The sequence below is a fragment of the Musa acuminata genome, chromosome BXJ3-8, assembly GCF_036884655.1.
Source record: "Musa acuminata AAA Group cultivar baxijiao chromosome BXJ3-8, Cavendish_Baxijiao_AAA, whole genome shotgun sequence".
Lineage (NCBI taxonomy): Eukaryota > Viridiplantae > Streptophyta > Magnoliopsida > Zingiberales > Musaceae > Musa > Musa acuminata.
In genome coordinates this window covers 3,830,298-3,852,370 of record NC_088356.1, presented here as the reverse complement: position 1 = coordinate 3,852,370, position 22,073 = coordinate 3,830,298, and the positions used below count along the sequence as shown (strand labels likewise).

At 40.3% G+C, this 22,073-nt stretch overlaps 3 protein-coding genes across 4 annotated transcripts; 2 read left to right on the top strand and 1 right to left on the bottom strand.

Annotated features, from left to right (window-relative positions):
- Nucleotides 1-20: 20 nt before the first annotated feature.
- LOC135645496 (uncharacterized) lies at nt 21-10,476 on the top strand. The gene is made up of 5 exons (XM_065163905.1): nt 21-206; nt 346-429; nt 4,443-5,056; nt 9,014-9,189; nt 9,672-10,476. Exons 2-5 carry the CDS (start codon nt 408-410, stop codon nt 10,156-10,158), a joined length of 1,299 nt encoding a protein of 432 aa, XP_065019977.1. The 5' UTR covers nt 21-206; nt 346-407; the 3' UTR covers nt 10,159-10,476.
- A 1,536-nt stretch (nt 10,477-12,012) lies between these two features.
- LOC103993746 (flavonoid 3',5'-hydroxylase 1) lies at nt 12,013-13,985 on the top strand. Its single transcript, XM_009413922.3, has 2 exons — nt 12,013-12,948; nt 13,198-13,985. Exons 1-2 carry the CDS (start codon nt 12,058-12,060, stop codon nt 13,822-13,824), a joined length of 1,518 nt encoding a protein of 505 aa, XP_009412197.2. The 5' UTR covers nt 12,013-12,057; the 3' UTR covers nt 13,825-13,985.
- A 123-nt stretch (nt 13,986-14,108) lies between these two features.
- On the bottom strand, nt 14,109-21,557 carry LOC135582021 (transcription factor TGA2.3-like). 2 transcript variants are annotated; one of them, XM_065164021.1, is made up of 10 exons: nt 20,961-21,557; nt 18,992-19,153; nt 17,968-18,140; nt 16,780-16,857; nt 16,631-16,690; nt 16,150-16,227; nt 15,991-16,042; nt 15,322-15,593; nt 14,815-15,060; nt 14,109-14,574 (listed from the first exon to the last, which is right to left on the bottom strand). In XM_065164021.1, exons 3-10 carry the CDS (start codon nt 18,031-18,033, stop codon nt 14,428-14,430), a joined length of 999 nt encoding a protein of 332 aa, XP_065020093.1. In that variant the 5' UTR covers nt 18,034-18,140; nt 18,992-19,153; nt 20,961-21,557; the 3' UTR covers nt 14,109-14,427. The 2 variants fall into 2 exon arrangements, with proteins under 2 accessions (XP_065020093.1, XP_065020091.1); XM_065164019.1 differs by lacking the exon at nt 18,992-19,153.
- Nucleotides 21,558-22,073: the final 516 nt, after the last annotated feature.

The window sequence follows — 22,073 nt, the reverse complement described above, 5'->3', positions numbered from 1 at the left end:
AACGATTGATGGCCACGTATAAATTAAGATCGTTCGGCTTCGGATGAGATCGGTGTCCTCTGTTCTGTAGCAAACAGTGAATCCGGAACCATTTACCCTGACACAGGTCTCGTCTTATAGCGAAGAAGCGAGACCCAGTTGTGCACGGAGGCCGCTCGCTCGTCTCGCTGCCCTCTCTCCTCTTCCTCCGATCCCCTCACGCACATGTAAGAACGGCGACGGAGAAAGATCCGAGCTTTCCTTCTTTTCTCGATCGAATTGAAGCCCAATTTGTTTGATTTCTGATCACCTTGTTCCGTTTGTCTTGCTGGATCTTGATATTGTCTCGATCTTGGTGGGTTTTAGGTCGAGCGATGGGGAGCAGAATCTGATCCGTGCTTTGGAGGGACCAAGCTTCCTCGGCGATCATGATTGATCCGGCGGCCCAAGGTAGGGTATTCTCATCGTTTTCTCGCGTCGGATCTTTGAATTCTTTACTGGTTTCTTGGGTGAAAGATCGGCACCCTTTTCGGGTTAGTGGTCGATCTTGACGGTTGCGATGGTGGGACGGTGAGAATTAGGGATGATGGTACTCGTTCTTGATCCGGAAATTTTTTTACGGTCCGACGTATCAATAGATTTTCCTTCTGAGAGTAGTTCGAAGGACATTGGTTTTATTTTTCTTGTTCAGGGTTTCTGAAATACCTGCGGACGTTGTTCTGGTTCTTTTCGTTGGTCATTCTTGCTAAAATTTTGTTAGGTTTATATTGACTGTAACTTGTTTGTGTTTTTTCTTAGATCGGATCCTTAGACGAAATCAGCAATTGAAATTATTTTGTCCCAGAAGTGGGTTATACAGTAAAAAAATACATGCCTTCTTTAGGTCATATGGCTTTGTATGTCTCCTAACTTTCAATTAATTGGAAAACTTTCTGCCTAGGGTGGAAACTTATGCTCATTTTTTTTAGGTTTGCGCTAATTTAGAATGTGGAATAAAAAGGACACTATCTCACAAACATACATTGAATTTACAGCTTGAGATGGTAAATACTGAAGCATATTATCACATAGCTGTTTGTTTTTCTTTCTTTATGGAATGTTAATAACTGATTACGTTTGTCAATTAGACTGTACTCATTGAATTGTTGTCCTCTGAAAAATTTTACATATACTGATCAGGAAGTTCTTAGGTTCATCCCCAGTTTGTTTGGTTATCCTATTCAATCCTCAAAATAATATAGAGTTTCTCTCAGTTTAATTCTTCTGTGAATGTTGTGCTAATCTATCAATAGTCCGATACAATACAAAGTCATGGACAAGCATCCTTAAGTTTTGCAAATTGAAGCTATTATGGAAAATACTCATTGTTTACTGAATTTGAAGGTGAAAAACGAGAAAAAATTTAATGGTGCTTCAAGCAGTGTTATTAAGCTTTTGAAGTGTAATGTCAAATATTTGTCTTTCTCGTCATTTATAAATTACCACCTATTAGGCATGGTGTTACTCAGATGAACCAGGAAAGCATCTGCAAATTAGTTTAGAAAAGGAAAATAATAACATAGGAGGACATGACAAAATAGTGAAATATTAATATAAATGATATATGCACATAGAAAAGGTTTGAAGAGCACTGACATAACTAAGAGCTGAGAGATTATGATGTATCATGAATGGATCAGTACATAAGGGAGGAGCAGTACCACTCTAGGAATTTTATTTAAAGTAACCAACAATTCTTCATAGAGTGTAACTGGAGATTGTGGTGTTTCACACAATGCACATTCTGGATGGACATCTTCATAAATAATACTTCTCTTCATCCTGCTTTGCTACATGTCATGCAGGTACTTGGCCCATTTAACATAATCCTAATTGGACACCCTACATAAAATGACTCCATTACTTGGATACTGTAAGTACTACTATCTCATAATAACAGATTCTCCATGGTTAAATGTAACAAAGATTCTTAAATAGACATGACTTCTAGGAATCTATTGACTGAATCATGTAATGTTGGCACTTTTGAACGACCTTAGAACTTCCTAAAAGTACAGTTAGATAAAATATCAACTACAAAATATATGAAATAGGAAATCTAGTTTCAAGATTCATAAATAAATTGACTTTCTTTGAGGACTAGTAACTTGAAGATAAACCTATTTTGGACTAATCTAATCCTACACTTGAGATACATCAAGGGCCTATGGAGACAACTTGCCTGGATGATTAGATTCCTCTGTTAGCAGGCAAAGGTTGCCATATAAAGATATCATTGTGCAAGAAACAATTCAGAAAATTTGAAGTAGCTAGGAAGTTTGAGTAAGTCAAACTTGGTAGTTGATGTGCTGGTTGATCCAGGATATGTATAGAGAGTTGGTTTAATTTCAAAGTTTTGGTTCATATTGATAAAATTATCAAGATACTTGTTATGCACAGAAAGCAGTGCCTATTAATATAACTTATCAGAGGACATTGAGAAGAAACAAAGAGAGAACAGTTTCTAAAAAGCGAAGGATCTCAGTGGACTCTATAATATGTGAACCACATGTGAGTTTACAGCAAACAAGAAAAGAAAGTTCTAAAAAAAGAAGATTATAAAGAAATGAAATGGAAAAGAAACAGGTCTATGACCAGATGAATTTTTCATCAATTCTCATAGTTCATTACAGTGTTTAGAATAATCTAATCATGTCCTCAGATTGTGGTATGACCATATGGATACTTCCAATAAAAAACAAAGAAAGAAAGAACATATCTGTATATTGCTGCTGATCTAGATTAGCACTCAGCTAACCAGAAAAAGGAAGGAAAGCTGCTTAAAGTTTTTCCTTACTCCTCTCAGTTGCATCTTTCTCTCTTTAAGAAATCAAGTTCATCTAGAGCTAATCTAACAATAATGTGGCAACTTTTGGATGCCTAATGTTGGCTTAAGTAGGAGGCCAATATTGAAATAAGGACCAGCAAGAAGAACTAATTTATTACTTAGAAATCAACTATTTTTGTCTTGTGTTAATTTGTCTTTTAAGGTCTTAATTAGAATATTATATATGGTAATTATTGTCCACTATTTTTTAGAATCATTTGATTAGTGAACTAGAAACCTCAAGTCTAAAATTTCATGCTTATTAAAGTGGATTTTGCTTGTTGCTTTTTAATTATTTAATAAAAAGGTGGCTGAGCTGATATCAATTTGGTAGGTGTTAGTACTCTTCTTCTATAGTTATGACCAAAATAAAGCTGGGCCCACTTACTTATTCATGCAAAATAAACAGTATGGAAATTGGTGTTACAAGATTTTTGCTGGCCTCCCCTTATTCTGTTCTTGCTTTGATTGTATTAGCTAGTCTCACTCTGGCTTAATATTATAACATTCCGTTCCTCCCATACATATGTGTTAAAAAGTAAAAACTATATGAAAATATAGATTTTTGACATTCAATCAGATTTTAGTGCTGCTCTGAATTAGCTCATGTTCAATGGGTTATATTTGAATTAGTGGTTCACCAGACTATTCACTTTCAAGCACTACAGTTGCAGATTTCAAATGTAATAACCTATTCCAATGCATGAAGAATAATGGCAGAATACATGATTGGCAACATTCATCCACTTGGAGAAAAAGAAGCATGAGTGGAAATTTGATGCACTTGCAATGTTGAAGGAGCTCTTTGCTTTTATTCAGGTGATGATGCCAATACCAGAGAAGATTTGGCATGAAAGATGTAACAAAAGAGGAGGATTGAAAAGAAAATTCAGTTATTTAAAAGAATCCATTATTGAGTTTTTGTGGAAGTATTGATAAAAACGGAATGAATTTATTTTCAGAGGTAGCTGTGATGCAAGAATATCATTATGTTAACATTGATCAAACAATTGATCAAAGGAACTTATAACTTGTGTTCATAATTGCTGTGTAATCTTATCCCCCGAGTCCCAACAACATAACCCTTGTTGTAAATTTATAATTTTTTTTAGTGCGATGGAAGTTTGTCCAATTATGTGTTTTGCCAACACATTGCACATGCATGTCAAACTTGTATGGGTTGGGGGATGGTGCTCTTGTTTCTTTTTCTTTTTGAAACTCAGTGATTCTTTTGACCAATATTTACATTGTTCTTTTCTTTAAAACTTTGCCTCGAGTATGCTGCATATGTCATACTTCAATAAAGTAAGCTACTACTTGTGACTTTTGATTAAAACAAAAGGTTTGTGATGTTTATTATGCTATCTCACAAAATCTTTGGCACACAATTGTTTTCCTCAGCCATTGTTTTGCTATAAATTGCTATCAAGAATTTTTGACCTCATATTGAGGGGCATGCAAAGTGCCAAAGCAGGCTTGTTGTGGACTGAACATTTAGTGAATGCTGTCAATTTTCAATTCACGTGGATCTTTCTTATGTAATCATGTTACATATATGCAACTTTGGCTTTTGCTTATGTTATTTACTCGAGTGCAGATAAAATGCAAGGAAACCGTGAGGCATCCCCAGGATGCCCTAAAGATAATGCATCTCATTCGAACTCTCAAGAAAGTGGAAATGTTGTTCAACAGTTTCCTGAGCTAAAAGATGGAAAGGATTTACCTGTTTGTGATTTTACAAAAGCAAATAACTCAATGAGTTGGGAGCCCTATGCAATACTAAATCAAGGTTACAGTGGACCTTTCTACAGACAAGAAACACTTGCACTGCCATTTCCCCATCCTGATTTTTTAATGTTGCGGCAAGTCCAACTGAATGCTTTTGAGAACAATGTCTATCCAGTAACCCGGGATTATCCATTTCCTGTTGAAAACGGATTTAGTTATATGCCACCAGTCAAGATGTTTTCTCAAGTTCACCCACATAAATTTCAAATTCAAGAATTTCAGTACTTTGTAGTTATTGACTTCGAGGCCACATGTGACAAGGAAAGGAATCCACATCCACAGGAGATCATTGAGTTCCCATCTGTCTTAGTCAACAGTGCAACTGGTCAACTAGAAGCTGTTTTTCAAACATATGTGCGGCCTGCATATCATCAACATCTTACTGATTTCTGCAAGGAACTCACTGGGATACAACAAATTCAGGTTATGAATTCATTCTCTGTCCCCCCCTCCCCTCTCTCCTTTTTTTGGTTATTTCTTACATTTCTCAATATAGGATAATTATATTTATTTCTTAGCTATGGGTTATGACAATACCAGTCCATATAAATTGTTGCTTTAATGATATTTAATCTCACACGGAATACATGTATTATGGAACATCATATTTCTGAATGGTGGCTGTTTCCTTATCATACTGATTGGCTGACTGCTTCATGATATTAGGAGAAATGAATTTTCATTCCTTAATATGCATTTTTTGGTGAGACTATCACTGAAAACCCTTGTTTGTGCCGAGAGTCTTTCCTTTTTATCAAAACATTGTCTTAGCTAAATGCAAGAGGTTCTTTGGTTTCTGACAGTTTGCACATACTGAGATTTACCAACTTGCTGCTAGTCAGCTCCAACTTTTATACTTGCTCATGCTTGATGTGAACGTCAATTGACAAAAAACATTAACCAAGGGGGCTAACCATTTTTTTCTTTAGGTTGACACTGAATAGTATAGATTGACATTGAATGCAGCTTCTTTTGGTACTGTCTAATGACTTGCGATGAAATGGTGTCATGCAGGTCTATGAAGGCATAGAATATATTCTGCCAACACACAACACTCCAAGGCATATTGTATAAGAAAGAAGCAAACTATTTCATGAAACATACTACAAGAAGAAAAAAGTTAAATGGCTTGTTCTGGTCCAAAAATCAGATTGTAGTTAAATATTCCATTGTTTGTTCAACAACCACATTGCTGTAAACATGTTTGTTGGCTCTTTAACATTTTTTCAAAGAGATGGAATCAGTCAATTCTGTTTTGGAGTTCCCAAGGTTAACAGAATAAAACTTTTCCATATGTTAAAGTAGTAAACACCTTGTTCCTTGGCCTAGCTTAGTTTGAACTTTGAAGAACTAAGGAACAAGTAAAAGTATTAGTTTGCATAGTATGCTAGCATGGCTTAGTGGCTCATTTAACAAATTGAAGCTGTTGTGCTATCTTTCCACCTCTGTCAGTATGATATGGGACGGCATCTACTGTATGCTTATTTTCTTATCTTTTTTTGGGCAGTCATTTGTCAACTTTTTTATGATAAGTTTTTTGTGAAGAGCGCTAAATTTGTTTAGATATAAGTTCGTTAAGAATTAATATGTGAATTCATTAATTGATTGTTGGGGAGTAGAACTGATATAGGACAACCTAGAGGGTGCTAAGGCTCATTGGGGTTGGCAATTGAATGAGCAACAAGAGAATATAAAAGAGACAAAATGGAGAAGATGATTCGAGAAAACATGTTTAATTCATATAAAAACCAATTGAACAATAAAATACAAATAGCAGGTTCAAACATATACCAGGCTTGAGTGGAGAAATAGACATTGATGCTGCCCTTTTCCAGTAATGGCCCACATTATGCCTTTTTCTCCCTTTTCATATACCCCTATGTACAAGAAGAAAAGAATATTTTTGACAAGCTTACAATAAAAAAATTACAATCAAGAATTCCATCCCTTTAACTGAGGTCTATAAACTTTCTTTCGTTGGGGTTGATATACTTCTAAATGAATTTTGGAAGATTATCTACCCTTTGTACATAATACTTGATCGATATAGGTTTCCTTATTCGTGGATTCTTCAATCAATCCTGAACTGATTAGGATGAGATCCTCAGCCAAGTTCATTTCAAAGGACTAAAACTGTTCGAAAGAAAAAAAAGAAGTTGACTAAAATGAAAAACTTGTTAAATCCAGTCCGAACCTAAGTTCACAAATGCAAAGGATTCGAGTTGGCCTTTCTTCTGCATTTAATATAGGCTCAAATTTTGCCTCTATTTTCTATGCTATCTTTTGCTGATTTGAGGATCTGTTTTTATTAATTTTTACGCATATCAGTTTATCCTCATTTTCTGCTTGAATTTCATTATGCGTGTAAAGAGTTTTTGATTAATTGTTTTCTTCTTTTCACAGATATAATTGGATTTGGTTATTTCTCTATAGTCTTTTACCAAGTTTGCAAAGAAATTGTATCTGCTGATTTGAGGTTTTTAGATACTGGTTTTAATAACTTGTTAGATGGTACGGTACTGAGACATCGAACGGTATACTAACTGTACTGCTTGTTGTTGCAGAATAAAATAATACAAAATTAAAATGAGCAGTATAAGGATGCTACCTTGCCGATCCCAAATAGTTGAGACTTATGACTTTGTTTATTGTTGTCCTTGTAATATAAGGAATGCCACCGAGCTGCATGACCTGTCACTGTTGCTTGGTTGGACTAGTAATTACTAGTCCATGTTGTACCTGTTTATTCGCCATTTTAAGTCATGATCGGATTAACCCAAAGAAAAACAATCTAGTAAGATTCTCTTTTTTTGCTTTGATATGAGCAAGGATGGTTTAAGAGTGATTTCTGTTGAATCTAGAACCAGTGATTTAAAAAGCGCTAGGCGCCAAAAGGCGCAAAGGTCCAAAAACGTCCGAGGCACTCGCCCGAGCGAAGCGAGGCGCTAAAATATAAAAATATATAATATAATTAATAAATATAACTATTTAAAATTTTAAATAAAAATATGCTATTTTAAATAAAAATTCTAGTCGCGAGCAGAGGGAAGGCTCGCGGGAGTCGCGAGCAGCGGGAGGCGCGAGTAGGGAGTCGCGAGCAGCGGGAGGGCTCGCGGGAGGCGCGAGCAGAGGGAAGGCTCGCGGGAGGGCTTGCGAGAGTCGCGAGCAGCGGGAGGGCTCGCGGGAGGCGCGAGCAGCTGGAGGGCTCGCGGGAGGCGCGAGCAGCTGGAGGGCTCGCGGGAGGCGCGAGCAGCTGGAGGCGCGAGCAGCGGCAGCGGGAGCAGGAGCGACGAGCAGCGAGATCGGGAGCGGCAGCGGGTTAGGGTTGGGTAAGGGTTATATCGGTTTAGTTGGTTCGATTGAACCAACTAACAACCGAACCAGACCTAAAATTCTGGTTCGGTCACTTGGTTTACCTAGGCGCTCGCCCGAAGCGCCCAGCGCCTGGGCTCGGGCGAGCGCCCAGGCGGCGCCTGTTTGAAGCGCGTCGCCTGGGACATTAGCGAGGCGCTCGGGCCTCGCCTCGCCTCGCCCGAGCGCCTAGGCGAGCGCCCGAGCGCCTCTTTCAATCACTGTCTAGAACGTGTGCTTAAGTAAAAGAAATGGTTACTCAACTCTTAGATGGTCTCATTTAGTCTTCATGGTTGTTTATGTAGACATATGTGGTTGCATAAAGGATTGTCTAAGAGTATATTTCTGTTCACTCTAGAATGTGTGGTTAAGTACAAGAAGTCATTACGCAACTGTTCTGTCGCCAATGCTTTAAGTTAGTGTAGATGGTTATTAAATCATTGATTAATAGTTGACTGTTATGGCTGCGCCCTGGCGTACCCATCTTTCTCATGTTCTGATGGGAAAAAATGTATATCTATCCAGTTTGTGCAGACATCAAAAGCTTTCTGCAAATGCTGCTTTAAGGCTTATTAATATGTTTTAAGCTCGATACAGCTGCTTAATCTATCAAGATAAGTTTTTTATGCCCTTGGTCATTGGCAAAGCATATGTGATGCTGCCCAACTTTGAAGCCTGAAGATGGTTCTGTTTTTCTTGTCTGCGACAATTTCAGTATTGGCAAAATTCATATGCCATCGGGACCTATCATTTCATGGTTTAAATTAATAATGACAAATCTTTTTTTGATTATAGTTTTCATGTTGAATTCATTTCTCCAAATGTCATTGTGTTGATTCCCAAAATCTAGAACTTGTTTTTCTAGTAGCAAATTGAAGTCTTTTAACAACATTGCTACTATCCAATCGGTAACCATAATGAATTTTGTTGGACAAAGTACTGCGTGAGATTGGTCACGTTCAGTTGAATAGTTTGCTTGATATTATATCAATACGAAGGTGTTAACCTTTTCCTTTTCTGGAGTTTCAGGTAGACAGAGGTGTTCCTCTAAGTGAAGCTCTACTCATGCATGATAAATGGCTAGAAAAGAAAGGAATCAAGCACAAAAACTTTGCTGTAGTGACATGGTCTAACTGGGATTGTCGTGTTATGTTAGAATCTGAATGCAAATTCAAAAGGATCAGGAAGCCTCCCTATTTTAACAGGTAACTATCATGCATGTTGATGGTTCACCAATCTTCTTTCCAGCGGATTACCCACTCTTCCTTGCCATGATTGTGTGTTTCATCTGATTAGTAATAGTTGTTCTAGACACAATGTAGATTTTCTTCATGAAGTTCATTAATTGGTCACCATGATTCTGCTGGCAGAACTTTTTACCATAAACTTCTCATACTCCTCTTTCTATGTATGTATATCAAACCTATTTGACTTAATCTCGAGATCAATCCATGCTGCTCTTGCTTCTTAATGACAAAGCAGGAAAGAATGCTTGTTGACACTTTGCCAGACGACATCGTTGTGTATTTAATTATGAGGTTGTTGATAAATCTGCTTCCAACAAGTTCATCAATGTATCTCTTTGATGTCTTAATTCACTGCTCAGCAAAGACATTTTATTGAACATACATTGAATGCAATTGATTTCAAAGTGATGAAAACATCTCTTCTCCATTATTTTGAGCAGGTGGATCAACTTAAAGGTTCCGTTTCAGGAAATGTTTCATGGTGTTCGCTGCAATCTCAAGGAGGCTGTCCAGCTTGCCGGTTTGACATGGGAGGGCCGTGCACACTGCGGCCTCGATGATGCTCGTAATACTGCCCGCCTCCTCGTTCATCTCATGGATATGGGCTTTAAGTTCTCCATCACCAATTCCTTAATGTCACAGACTTCAGAGTTCCCCCTTAAATATGAGACGTCACGAAATATTTTGTTAGATCAAAACCAGCACACCCAAAAACCCAAAGAGCTGGTAGGTGCTCCTTTCCAGTTTCATCCCTTTGTGAGCTCTGGTGGAAAGGAGAGGCAAATGTTTTGCTACTGTGGGGTGTTGAGCAGCAAGTGTGTCGTCCGCAAGCCGGGACCAACCCAAGGCAGATGCTTCTTTGGGTGCGGGAATTGGACTGCTTCTAGGCGCGCTGTCTGTAACTACTTTGCATGGGCATCTCCCTGACGGAAGGGCATCTGTTGGTTGGTTGATGCTTAGAAGAATCATCTGTGTACAACAAGGATGAGGGATAACTTGGTCCTGTAACTTAAAGCAATCAATCAGGTGTTGGTGCTTGCCTAGGTGTGGCTCTTCATGATATATATAATCTATATCTATATATAGCGCTAGAACTCTTTGTGTGTGTCAATTGAAGGTCCTCTAGGTAGTATCTAACCTTTGATACTGACTTCTTGTTGATAGAAGATAATATGGGGGATTGGATGCTGCTTAGGATGTCTTACCATCTTTAAATAATATCTATGTCGTGGACCTTTTTCTTCCTGTCTTTTTTACTCAATGCAGTGTTACATCGGTGTGCAATTCATTCATTCTGTTGTCTCACTTTTTTTTACCTTATTTTAAGACTTATTGGTGTGTGGAAAAGCAAATACTACTTATGTAGTGTGATCAGCTTGCATGCTTTAATATAAATGTGTTCGTATCCCACCATATGAAAAGGTTTCGATGACACGCTTGTTGTCACACACACACAGTATTCTTCTACAAATAAGCTGCTGTAACGGGTCTTCAAACTAGTTGAATTTTACTCTTCTTATGATTGTTTTATTGTGTGCCCCCTTTCAATCTCTTTTCCATCCATCCATCCATCCATCCATCCCACTCACCCACCCACCAAATACTACTGGATGTCGATATTTAGAGCAATGATGACTACCAACCGGTGGCAATTATTAATTCGATGGCTGCAAGAATTTGGTTGGAGTGGCAACCCACAGGAACCCCAAACGTGAAGTGACAGACGCCACAATAGAAGGCCAACAACGGCCCACAAGACGCTATCTCACCAACTACGAAGTCCACCGCCGCTGTGGGCGTCGTAGGTAGAGGGGAGCGACGGCTAGCAGCTTTACATCTTTGACTTTGTTGTCTCTATTCATCCATTCTTTCCTTCCGAGTACATTAATCTCCCCGAGAAAGTAATTTGTGTGTTACTACTTTACGACGAAAATAAAGAAAAAACTATAGCTTAATCTCTCTCATGTTGCCAATAACTAAAAGATTACTACAACATGATATAGTCTCAATCAAGTAACAGTTGGTAGAGAAAGAAAGGTAGCGTATCGTATCGTTCAAACACTTGCGAGCAAAGTAATTAATTTATGAGACCATGCAGACGGTGGTGACATGGAATCAATCGCCTCTGAGGCCTTTTTAGTTTTGTCTTTGTTTGAAGTGGAAGCTACACCAGCAGACCACATTGCTGTCTGGCCCTCCTCATCCATGATTTCCTTCGCCGTTGGTGTCTTCCCATTGCAAATCCTTGAAACAGTTGCCACCAACCTCTACGCACCCACCCAACCGCACACTCGGTGTCTGCTCCACTTGCTGAGAACCTTCTCGGCTTGTGTGTTCGTGGTGGAGACCCTAATGTCTTATCCGACCTTCTAAAGTGGACGGCAACAGCGGCTAATGGATCCATGATAGTTTTGATTCATCATAGATGGAGTATGAAACAATCAACTTGTTTGGTGAGCAATGCTCTTCGAGTTTTCCTGTGTCTTTCGATGGTAGAAGTCGACCGACATCACAACCGAGTCTCCACTATGGTCCGGAGTCGATGTGTAGTGACTGTAATCATTCAATGGTGTGGTGTGTGCTGTGTACATTATGATGTCCCTGTATATCATATCGTTTGCTTGTCTTTATATATGTACATGTATATGTATGTATATGTATATATATATGTATGTATATATATGTAAATATATATATATACATATGTATGTATATATGTATATATATATATGTATGTATATATGTGTGTGTATATATATCGACAGCTCGGCACTAAGCATCACATAACATAATCAATTTGCTTGTGGCTGTTTGCTGAGCACCACCATGCAAATCGACCCCTTCATCGCGGCAACCGCCGCGCTCTGCCTCGTCATCCACCACCTCCTCCGCCGCTTCCTTCACAGGTCGCCCTCTCGCCTCCCCCTCCCGCCCGGCCCCCGAGGCTACCCTGTCCTCGGCGCTTTGCCCCTCGTCGGCCTCCAGGCGCACACCGGCCTAGCCCGCCTGGCCCAGCGCTACGGCCCCATTATGTACCTCAAGATGGGAAGCTGCGGCTGCGTCGTGGCATCTGACGCCGGCGCTGCCCGCGCCTTCCTCAAGGCCCACGACGCGCAGTTCGCCAACCGCCCGAACGTCATCAGCGCCATGGACGTCACCTATCACCGCCAGAACATGGTGTTCGCCGACTACGGCCCCAAGTGGAAGCTCCTCCGCAAGCTCTGCAGCCTCCACCTCCTGGGCGGCAAGGCGCTTGCCGACTGGGCCCCGGTGCGCCGCGCCGAGTTCGGCCACATGGTCGTGTCCATGCACCGAGCGGCCGCGGAGGGCCGCCCTGTGGTGCTGCCGGAGATGCTGGTGTGCGCCCTGGCCAACATCATTGGCCAGATAGTGGTGAGCAAGCGGGTGTTCGACGTCCAGGGCATCGAGTCGAACCATTACAAGGACATGATCGTGGAGCTGCTGACTGGGGGCGGGCTGTTCAACATCGGCGACTTCGTGCCGGCTATCGCGTGGATGGACCTGCAGCGGGTACAGGCGAAGATGCGGAGGGTGCATGTTCGGTTCGACGCCATGGTGACGAAGCTGTTGGAGGAGCACGAGACCACCAAGGAGGAGCGCAGAGGGAGGCCGGACTTCATCGACACTATCATGGCCAACAGGGAGGGAGAGGACGGCGAGACCATCACGGACGTCAACGTCAAGGCTATCATCTTTGTGAGTTCTCCTTGAGCTTTCCACTCCCAAGATTAGGTGTCTGATTAAGGTGCTCGACCAAATGCCCATCGAATAACTTACAAATCTACTCCACTCCAGCATGCGTCACCATCCATCTTTAGATTAGGTTCCGAAGGCTATTCTTGAATTGGCCGGTGGGGCGAGGAGGACACCATCAGCACTCCTCGAGATTCTAACCTTCGTTTGATCAAACCTTGGTTGCTGATCACGTCTGCACTCTGCATGCAGGACCTGTTCACAGCCGGCACCGACACGTCGGCGGTCATCGTGGAGTGGGCGCTGGCGGAGATGCTGAAGAACCCGAGCATCCTCCGCCGCCTGCAATCCGAGATCGACTACGTGGTGGGCCGAGGCCGCATGGTCCAGGAATCCGACCTGCCCAAGCTCCCCTACCTGCACGCGGTGTGCAAGGAAGCGCTGCGCCTGCACCCGTCCACACCTCTCGGCCTCCCCCACTTCTCCTTCGAGGAGTGCGAGGTGAACGGCTACTACATCCCCGGCAACACCCGCCTCCTCGTCAACATCTGGGCCATCGGGCGCGACCCCGCCGCGTGGGACGACCCCCTCGCGTTCGACCCCGACCGCTTCGTCTCCGGCAAGGCGGCCAAGATCGACCCGCAGGGCAACGACTTCGAGCTGATACCGTTCGGGGCCGGGCGGCGGATCTGCGCGGGGAAGCTCGTGGGCATGGTGTTCGTGCAGTACATGCTGGCGACGTTGGTGCACTCGTTCGACTGGAAGCTGCCGGAGGGGGAGGAGCTCGACATGGAGGAGAAGTTTGGGTTGGCGCTCCCCAAGGCTGTGCCTGTCAAGGCGCTTCTGAGCCCACGCTTGGCGACTGAAGCATACATTTGATCCGCCCACGCACTCATGCATGGCTTTCCCTTCTGTACTGTTTTGCTTCTTGTTTGGATTTGTCTCTTTGGTTTTGATGCATGTATATGTTCGACTACAAAACATCTTCATGGAAAATGTTAGATAAACGTTACCATATAGAATCCACGGCATTCTCAGAACACATGCATCGGTGGCATAAAGAGGATCCAATAGCCTGTTTGTTCTCAGATAGGAACACAACATCACCCTTTGCACGGCATTCTCATAAACATATCAACAGCTTCAATTCGCAATAAACAACATTAGGTAAAATTTCTGCGTGATTATTCAATAATCATTTTTTTCTAACTGAGACAATACAAGCTTACAGAACGCCAACAACATGAGGTGGGTTTTCTCGCACAAGTTAATGGTACATCGCATGAGAATGGTGGGCTATTCTTGCTGTACATGAGTTAAGTTTTAGCTCCACCGAGTGTCTAAAACTACACTGCAAGCATCCAGCCAGCCATGATATACTGGAGCTAGTAGTAACTCTGACCGATAAGATAGATATTTTTGTGATCAGCTCTAAGAGTAGGAAGAAATGAGCTCAGGTAAGGCACAAATAACAAATTTGGCTTACTCCCGCGGCCGAGCAAGCCAAAGAGAGCTGAGGGCACGAAGCCGTGAGAAGTAATCATTGATGGCAAGAAGTGCCCGTGCAGACTGACGAGTAGTTAATATCCGGTGCATCTGTTGCAGTGTTTGTTGTCGTAGGTTGTCAGCCTGGAAAAAATAAACAGAAACAGTCGTGAATGATAATCATTTCAAGTTCAGTACTTCTTTGGACAGCGAGAAGCAAGGCTACATGGATACAAAATGAGACACCAAAAAGACCTAGAGAATAGAAAGAGAACACAGAAATGATAAAACTGCACAACAGCAAACTAATCCAAAGTATGCAGTAGCCTCTGTGCTATAATAGATAAATAGGAGACGGAAAATCTGAGCATTAGTAAAATTCACCTGACGAAGAAAACTCTCGAGAGTTCCAAGTTTGCCCATCGCCATTGCCATTTGACCCATATAGTTTGCAACATTTCCTGAGGATCCAGATGGACCAAGTGATCCAGCCAATGTTTCCGCCAAGGATTGCTGTAATGCCTCCATCCCTTGAGAGAGAGCATCCTCGGCCTGTTGTGATGACTGCTGCAGGTTGCAAATGCCCATTACTTGCTGCTCTGTAAGTGGCTCCAGCTGACTTGCAAGTAGCTGTGAAGTTGCAGCATAATGAGAACTGAGATAGTGATCCAACAAAAAGAAAAGGAAAAAAGAAAACACCCAAAGAGAGATCCACAATGATGATGACATCAATGTGTACGTCCCAACTGTTTGGGGAGCCAATGAGAATCCAAATTAGACATTTTACAAAAAAAAAAAAGTTAGCCAATTTAGATTGCTTCCACTGCACATTCATTTGATGGAGTAAACTTCAGGTAGCATGAAAAAATTGCGAGGTACAAAGTCCCATACCTTTAAAAGCTCAGATGAGCGGAAACCCCCCAGCCATAAGAAACACCTCTCGGCTGGTGTCTTCCACATCCCTGATAATATATGAAAGACATCTGCCTTGGCAGCAACACCCTTAAGCTTAAATTTTTCATCGTAATGGGCCATGATGCCATCAACAATAACACGGAGATCATTTTCACTGGCATGAGCAGTCACTGCAGTCCTCAGTTCATTGATCTGCCGGTTATGTTCTTCAAGCCATCGTGCATATTCTACGTCAAAAGCCAAGGCCCCTGCAATGATTATTTTTTTAGACACTGATTATAGGACAGGTGGCAAATAAACTAAAACACAATCTATGCTAGCATGTAACGAAGGTAGCCATATATGATTTTGAATTTATCATATGAAAGAACAAAAGTTAGCCAGTTTGAATGTAAATTCAGATTACAAATCTGTTGAGGGATGAACCCTTATTAAACCCTCGTTACGCTACTTTTCTATAAGTTATCAAAAACAGAAAATATCAGGTTAAGTATAGACAAAAAGTACAAGTAGCATGGAGAAAAACCTTTGTGACAAATGCACTTATGCCAGTCGTTCAAATCAAAATATACTCGTCTATGTATGTTATGGACAAGGTTATCATAAACACAAAAATAGAACAAGAAATCATGCAAGAGAAATTACCATTTCCACCCATAGCATGAGTTTGATCTCCTGAGCTAGAAATGAAAATTCCCTGCAAAAAGGACATAAATCTCAACCTGACTACATAATCCACAATGTTAAAAAATAATAATTCTCAATAGGACAGATAAGAGGAGATGATCAAGAAAAGGGTCACACCTGCTGGCGAGCTCTTTGGAGCTCCTGCTCAAGTTGAGTAAGCTTCATTCTACTAGTCTCTAGTTGTTGTACATAAGCCTTGTAATTTAAGGAGAGAGGTGAATATATAATTAATCAGAAACACATCTGATTAAAATTAACATAAAAAATCTTATTTGCATGAAAAGGAAAAAAAAAGGAATGTTCATCATAATACAAATTTCAATTACATTTGCAAAATGAGCTCACTTCTATGCCAAATCAACATAATGATAGACAGGTCATTACATTTACCTACTATTGTGAGGTAAGCTATAAAGTACAAATTAAAATTGTGGAGGCTACATGGAGAACTAACAACAGGGTCATCAACCTGGCATCAACTAATTCCTAATGACATCATCTTAGACAAAACTCTTTACCCAATAACATAAAATACTGTTTCTTATTAGTGCTACCACAAAGCAGCAATAAAACCTCCGGCGAGATATAGATGAATTACCTTTTTCCTTAACCTACTCTTTCTGGCAGCTTCACGGTTCTGAGCAAGTCGACGAAGTGTCTGTCCGGCAAAAATGTTCAATGATGTTATTGTACTTTTTGAGTAATACAGAAGGTGACAATTGACTGTAAAATGCAGAATATAGTTACTTTTTGGTCCAGTGTTTTGTCCTTCGACCTGTCACTTGAATCAGATGCTGCAACAACAGCAAGTTGTCCTTGTTCTAACTGCAAATCAAGATAAAGAAATCCAAAGTCGCAGAGGACAATGAAATTTAAATTCAAGTGACATGAAGATGTACATTCACCTCTAATCAGAAAACAAATATTAGCATAATCCATTTACATGTTGTGGCCATAAATCCTCTAAATCAGTCAAATTCTGTGTTGACATATAACTACAATGAACACAAAATCATGGTTGCATTTCTATCAACGCCACCTATCATACTATAAAGATATCATGCTCCAAGTTACTATGTATAAACTGGGTCCTTGACAATAAAAAGACCATAGCTTAAACTTAACAAGTAGGTTCATTCTACAATGCATGACAATTAAACTCATCAAAACAGGTTTATAGTTAAAAATCATCATCGTGGCCTGCTCTACTTACAACATGTACATCTAAAAGCTTCTAAAGTTCCATTATTCGCTAGGTTGTGTTCTACAGTATGTTTCATGCAACATGCCAAAAGAAGTAATATAGATGACATCAAAGTTGATTTGAATCATAATTTGGAAGTCCTCAGAAACACAACCACAAAGAACATAATGGATTCCATTCCAAAACAACCTCCTTTAATCCTGAATCAGCACCAAATCTTAGACATACAGACTTAATCCAGGAAAAATCATGTCAATGATGCGTTTATAATTTCTAAGGCTAAGGAAAGATGCATACAGAAATGACATAAAAGTAGAGATAAGTGGTCATGGAAAATCAACAAAGTAATGAACCAGAGAAGCATATAAGCATGCATAAGAGGCATCCGAACTTCTAGGTCTAACAACCCAGTTTTTTAAATATTGCACAGAAAGAAGTAATATACAAATTGTTGACCGAAAATTACTCATACTTGGCGTACTTTATATGCACTTAACGAAAAGCATACAGAGAAGTAATGCAGTTTACAGTACTTTAACATAGTGCAGAAACAAAAATTGCAAGGGCAGGTAAAAAAAAGAGAATAAAGAAACAGAATGGATGAGACTTTCCCCACTTCATCTTTTAAAAAAAAACAGCCAAGGAAGAAAGACGACCTAACATTCAGATGATGCATATAATAACATTCAGTTGTTTGTATCACTTTCCAAAAAAAGAGCAAAGAAAATCACCATCTGATCTTTGTCATCTGTGTCTACATCTGTGGAGGTATCTGTCCTAGGACTAGTATCTGCCATTGTCGAAAATCTTCCTGGTTTTCAAAGTGACTGCAAGATTATGGCACCAAGCTAATCTTCTGTTGGAGAGAAGTCAAACACTCAACAGTAGCAGCTGAATGTGGAGTCTGTTACCAGGAAAATAAAAAATAAGGAGAGTGTTTTCCTACCAGCATCAAGTAGCTAGCCTAACATGTGAAGCTATAAAATACAAGAATATGTGAAAACTTTCTTAACTGAGAATACGAAACAGAGAAGGAATTTATGGCTCGAGCACTTTATTGCATGCTAGCTGCCAGATCAGCACAAATGACAAGGCAACTCATAGGTCCTGCTACCATTTTAGATTAAAGGTAAGAGTTCAGGATATAATCTTAATTAGTTTCGGCCTTCTAGAATATTTTCCCGTTTAAGATAATCTTATTTGGGACCAATAGAAATTTGCTTAAGATGCATCCAACGCTTCCTCAAGAAAAATTAAGTAGGTAATTTCCAATTTTTTCATACTACTTACATCAATATTTTGTAGATATTTTTAAAAGATGGCATTTCTAGTATCAAAGAAAAATTTAAAGAGCTAATATTATGGTGAAGAAAACCTTGGTTCAGAACATATTTTTGTTGTTATTGGAAGCTCAACTTTCTAACATCAATCCAAAACATATTCTCCTGTGCAGTTATCAGTAAGAATGAAAACTTCTCTATCATGTATCCCTACACAATTCTTTGTCTTAGGTCTGAAACCCAAATAAATCAAGTCTATTCGTCCTAGCTAACTTAATGAATCTACTAAGTAAAATAGCAGTTGCCATTAAGCAAAGTAGCAGTTGCTAAAGCTCAAAAAGCCAATGCGTATAGCAGCACAAATGTGATGCACACAGAACAGTGATTCATAAGGTACCCATTTGCGTACTGAATTATGCATGCTGAACCAAATCATCTATGTATTCATTTGATGTGTGGCACAGGTCATACTAACCAGAACAACATGACAGAGGGTCCCAGCCACCTGGCTCCCTGTTGTTTATTCCAATTTTCCACATTCTCTTTCCCTAATTTCCTCTCTTTCCTCTTCAAACACATTTCCCCTCCAGACATTTCTTCATTCTCCTTACTTTCTTTTCTTGCTACGTCAACCATTCTGAAGCACAAAAGCATGCTTATAAAGGGACCAACAATGATGTTGATTTGAGATAAATAATAAATTAACTCGACCGTGTCCATATGCATGTTGACCCAAATCAACAAGTGTACACATTCACAACTAGTCTGATACAAGAGGTTGATATCATGACAGTCTCACTACCAAATCTGGATGGATCTGCCATAAATGATCCTCCTCGGTAGGCCAGTATCAGCATGGTGCTAAAAGCTCCACCAAATTCTACTAAAAGCTGGTAGAAGTGAAAGAACGTGCAACTTGACTAAAATTTCACCAGACTGATCCTGTGATCAGTAAGAATTGGCTTGACAAAGAACAAGATCAATTAAAATCAACCAAAGACAACTGAAACCCATCAATATCAGCCAAGTCTCCCAAGATGACAATGGAATTGGGATCTGCCAATTTTTTGAATTTCAAAAATCATAGATATAGCTTTGCTACACCAACCCTTTTCCTCCATCCCTTTGAGCAAGCCTTGCATTTTGGAAGTTTAATAACATCTAAAATTGCAACAACAAAAAGTAAACCTTGCAACAACCAAACAAATATTTCAGGTTAAGCTTGAGAATTCCATATCGAAAGGCATGATGCACCATGATACTTGGAGGTTTAAGCAAAGTGAAAAGTTTCCTTGATGAACCCCTTATCTCCTTTTTCTACAGAAGATCAAAAGAAAAAAAATTTCTTATCCACAGTGAATTTTAGGTTTATGGCACTGGGCACATTACTTATCCATTTATCTTCACATACTTCTTCAAGTCATTCTTTTATAAGCCTAAGTATTCACATTACAAAACTTCACAAGAAATGAAAACTCTAGTAACCTTCAAAGAGCCATGCAATAACATAGTATTAGTCTTTCTTCCCATTTTGGATTTCTTGACAGACTTTGCCAAGTTGTTCCTTTACATAAACCTGTGGGTCATACAAAAGAATTACATGCATCAACTAAATGTTCCAAAATGTTTGATGACAAATGCCGGCTCGTCTTCAAAGACCAACCTAATAATACAGTAAAAACATTGCTTCCTGTTTAGCAATGTCAAAACTTTAGTGTAGTGATCATTAATCAAAACCGCAGTCAATAGTATTCTTCATCCTCGAAAGCATAGATGGCCTTTCTCACTCAAGTCTGATTTTTGAGAAAAAGGCTAGACAGAGTTCCTAGATGATGTAATATGTTCTGTCAGTAACAATCACATGACAAAGATCCATTACAAAGTAGACAATAAAGAATCCCCTCCTTTTCACACATTCCAAAAAGTTCTGCATGATCATCTTTTTTTTTCTCATCCCTTTAAATTTTCTGTGCATTGTCTCCAACTGAGAGAGATTCATTTCAAAGATCCAATCATTTGAAAACACTGAAGATGAGATATGCAATAAACACAGTCAAACAAATTTGGTTGTTTTGATGCAGTTTCAAGTCACAGCTTCGACTAATATTTTATTTTATCTAATGTCCACACTCGACATTTTGACAATTCCATAACGAGGATGAGAAAAAAAAAAAAAAAAGGAACGCTGAGCATAGTGATTGTTGCTGTCTTAGACAAAGAGGTAGAAAGTTAATTTATAAGGGAGAAAACAGAGAAGGTATCGCAGCTGCTGAGCCTAGAAAAAATAAAGCTGATTGCAATTGTGTCAAGCAAGAAAAGAAAAAAGGGTAATTATGACCACGGGAACTAAATTCAAAACCAAGTTGAACATTGACAGATACCAGATTCATCTAGAAGTAACAAGAAGAAACAAAGCATATAAGTTGTAGAGGCTACACACATACTTGTTCTGAACCACCATCAACGAGGATATAGAGCTCAGCACCCCGGCCGCAGTTAGCTTACCATCTTCGACTCCAACCGCACCTATCCTACACCCCATCCACCGTCGCCATCCTCTCCTCGACCGCCACAGAGCAGCCCCAAAGGAGAAAAAAAAACACCCAAGATCTCAACTTTACAAACCTAGAATGCTTCCACGGGACCGGAAACGAAGAATCCCCTTTCCGCACCAACCTCTCGGAGCAAGAAAAGCGAATCTCCCAACAAACACAAAGCAAGGGCAACCCTTAACCGAGAACGACAACCCTTTGATCCCTACCGGTACACACAGGACGGAAGCGTCCAAACAGCACCCGTCGGCTTCCGAAGGAGGGAGATCGAGGCCCAAAAAAAACAAGTCGGCCTCCGAGGAAGCACGAACCCGCCACGAATCGAGACGAATCAAGCCACAAAGGAGCGATCTTGGAGGGACTTGGAGCGGATAGGACGCAACCCCTGCACCTAAAACCCTAGATTTGGGGGGGGCGAGGAGACGGCGGAGGGCCACTCCTTCCCACTCCTACCACTACTTTGACTCCGCTCTTCGATCCCCCCTCCAATTCTTATTTTATTTTTGGGCAATGCGTCGACGATTGGGGACTTTTTTTAATGTAAAAAAATGTTTTTAAATCAAAAGAAAATATATTTTTGTTTTACTGCGACTGTTCAGTGTAAGGATGAAGCAGTTGACGGGTGACTCCCATCTCATCATCGACTGTACCTGCACGTGTTGTACAGAATACGTACATCGTGTATCGCATACGGGTACTCGTGGCCGTGCTTTGCTTCCTCTTCCGTCGATGGGCCCTTCTGATGACGGCGGTGGCGCCCACACACCTATTCCTGTCGTTGACCGACACCTTGACGGCGCCGTCCGACGTCGTCTCCTTTCACTAATCACTACTGCTATAGCAGTAATGGAGAATGTAATCAAGCAATCACTTAACGACAGCAATTTTAGAAAACCTTCAATTTATTTTTGGAAAAAACAAATTTATTGCAATTATGGAAACATAATATACATCACTCTTATAAGGTAAACCAGCCCATGGTCCGGCTCGTCTATTTCATGGGCC

Excerpts from the sequence above, each read along its gene's own strand:
- LOC103993746 (XM_009413922.3), top strand. The coding sequence starts at position 12,058 with ATGCAAATCGACCCCTTCATCGCGGCAACCGCCGCGCTCTGCCTCGTC. Across the intron at positions 12,949-13,197 it reads ACGTCAAGGCTATCATCTTT|GACCTGTTCACAGCCGGCAC; the intron begins GTGAGTTCTCCT and ends CTCTGCATGCAG.
- LOC135645496 (XM_065163905.1), top strand. The coding sequence starts at position 408 with ATGATTGATCCGGCGGCCCAAG. Across the intron at positions 430-4,442 it reads GATTGATCCGGCGGCCCAAG|ATAAAATGCAAGGAAACCGT; the intron begins GTAGGGTATTCT and ends ACTCGAGTGCAG. Across the intron at positions 9,190-9,671 it reads AAGCCTCCCTATTTTAACAG|GTGGATCAACTTAAAGGTTC; the intron begins GTAACTATCATG and ends TATTTTGAGCAG.
- LOC135582021 (XM_065164021.1), bottom strand. The coding sequence starts at position 18,033 with ATGGCAGATACTAGTCCTAGGACAGATACCTCCACAGATGTAGACACA. Across the intron at positions 16,228-16,630 it reads AGAGTAGGTTAAGGAAAAAG|GCTTATGTACAACAACTAGA; the intron begins GTAATTCATCTA and ends TTAAATTACAAG. Across the intron at positions 14,575-14,814 it reads TCGAGAGTTTTCTTCGTCAG|GCTGACAACCTACGACAACA; the intron begins GTGAATTTTACT and ends TATTTTTTCCAG.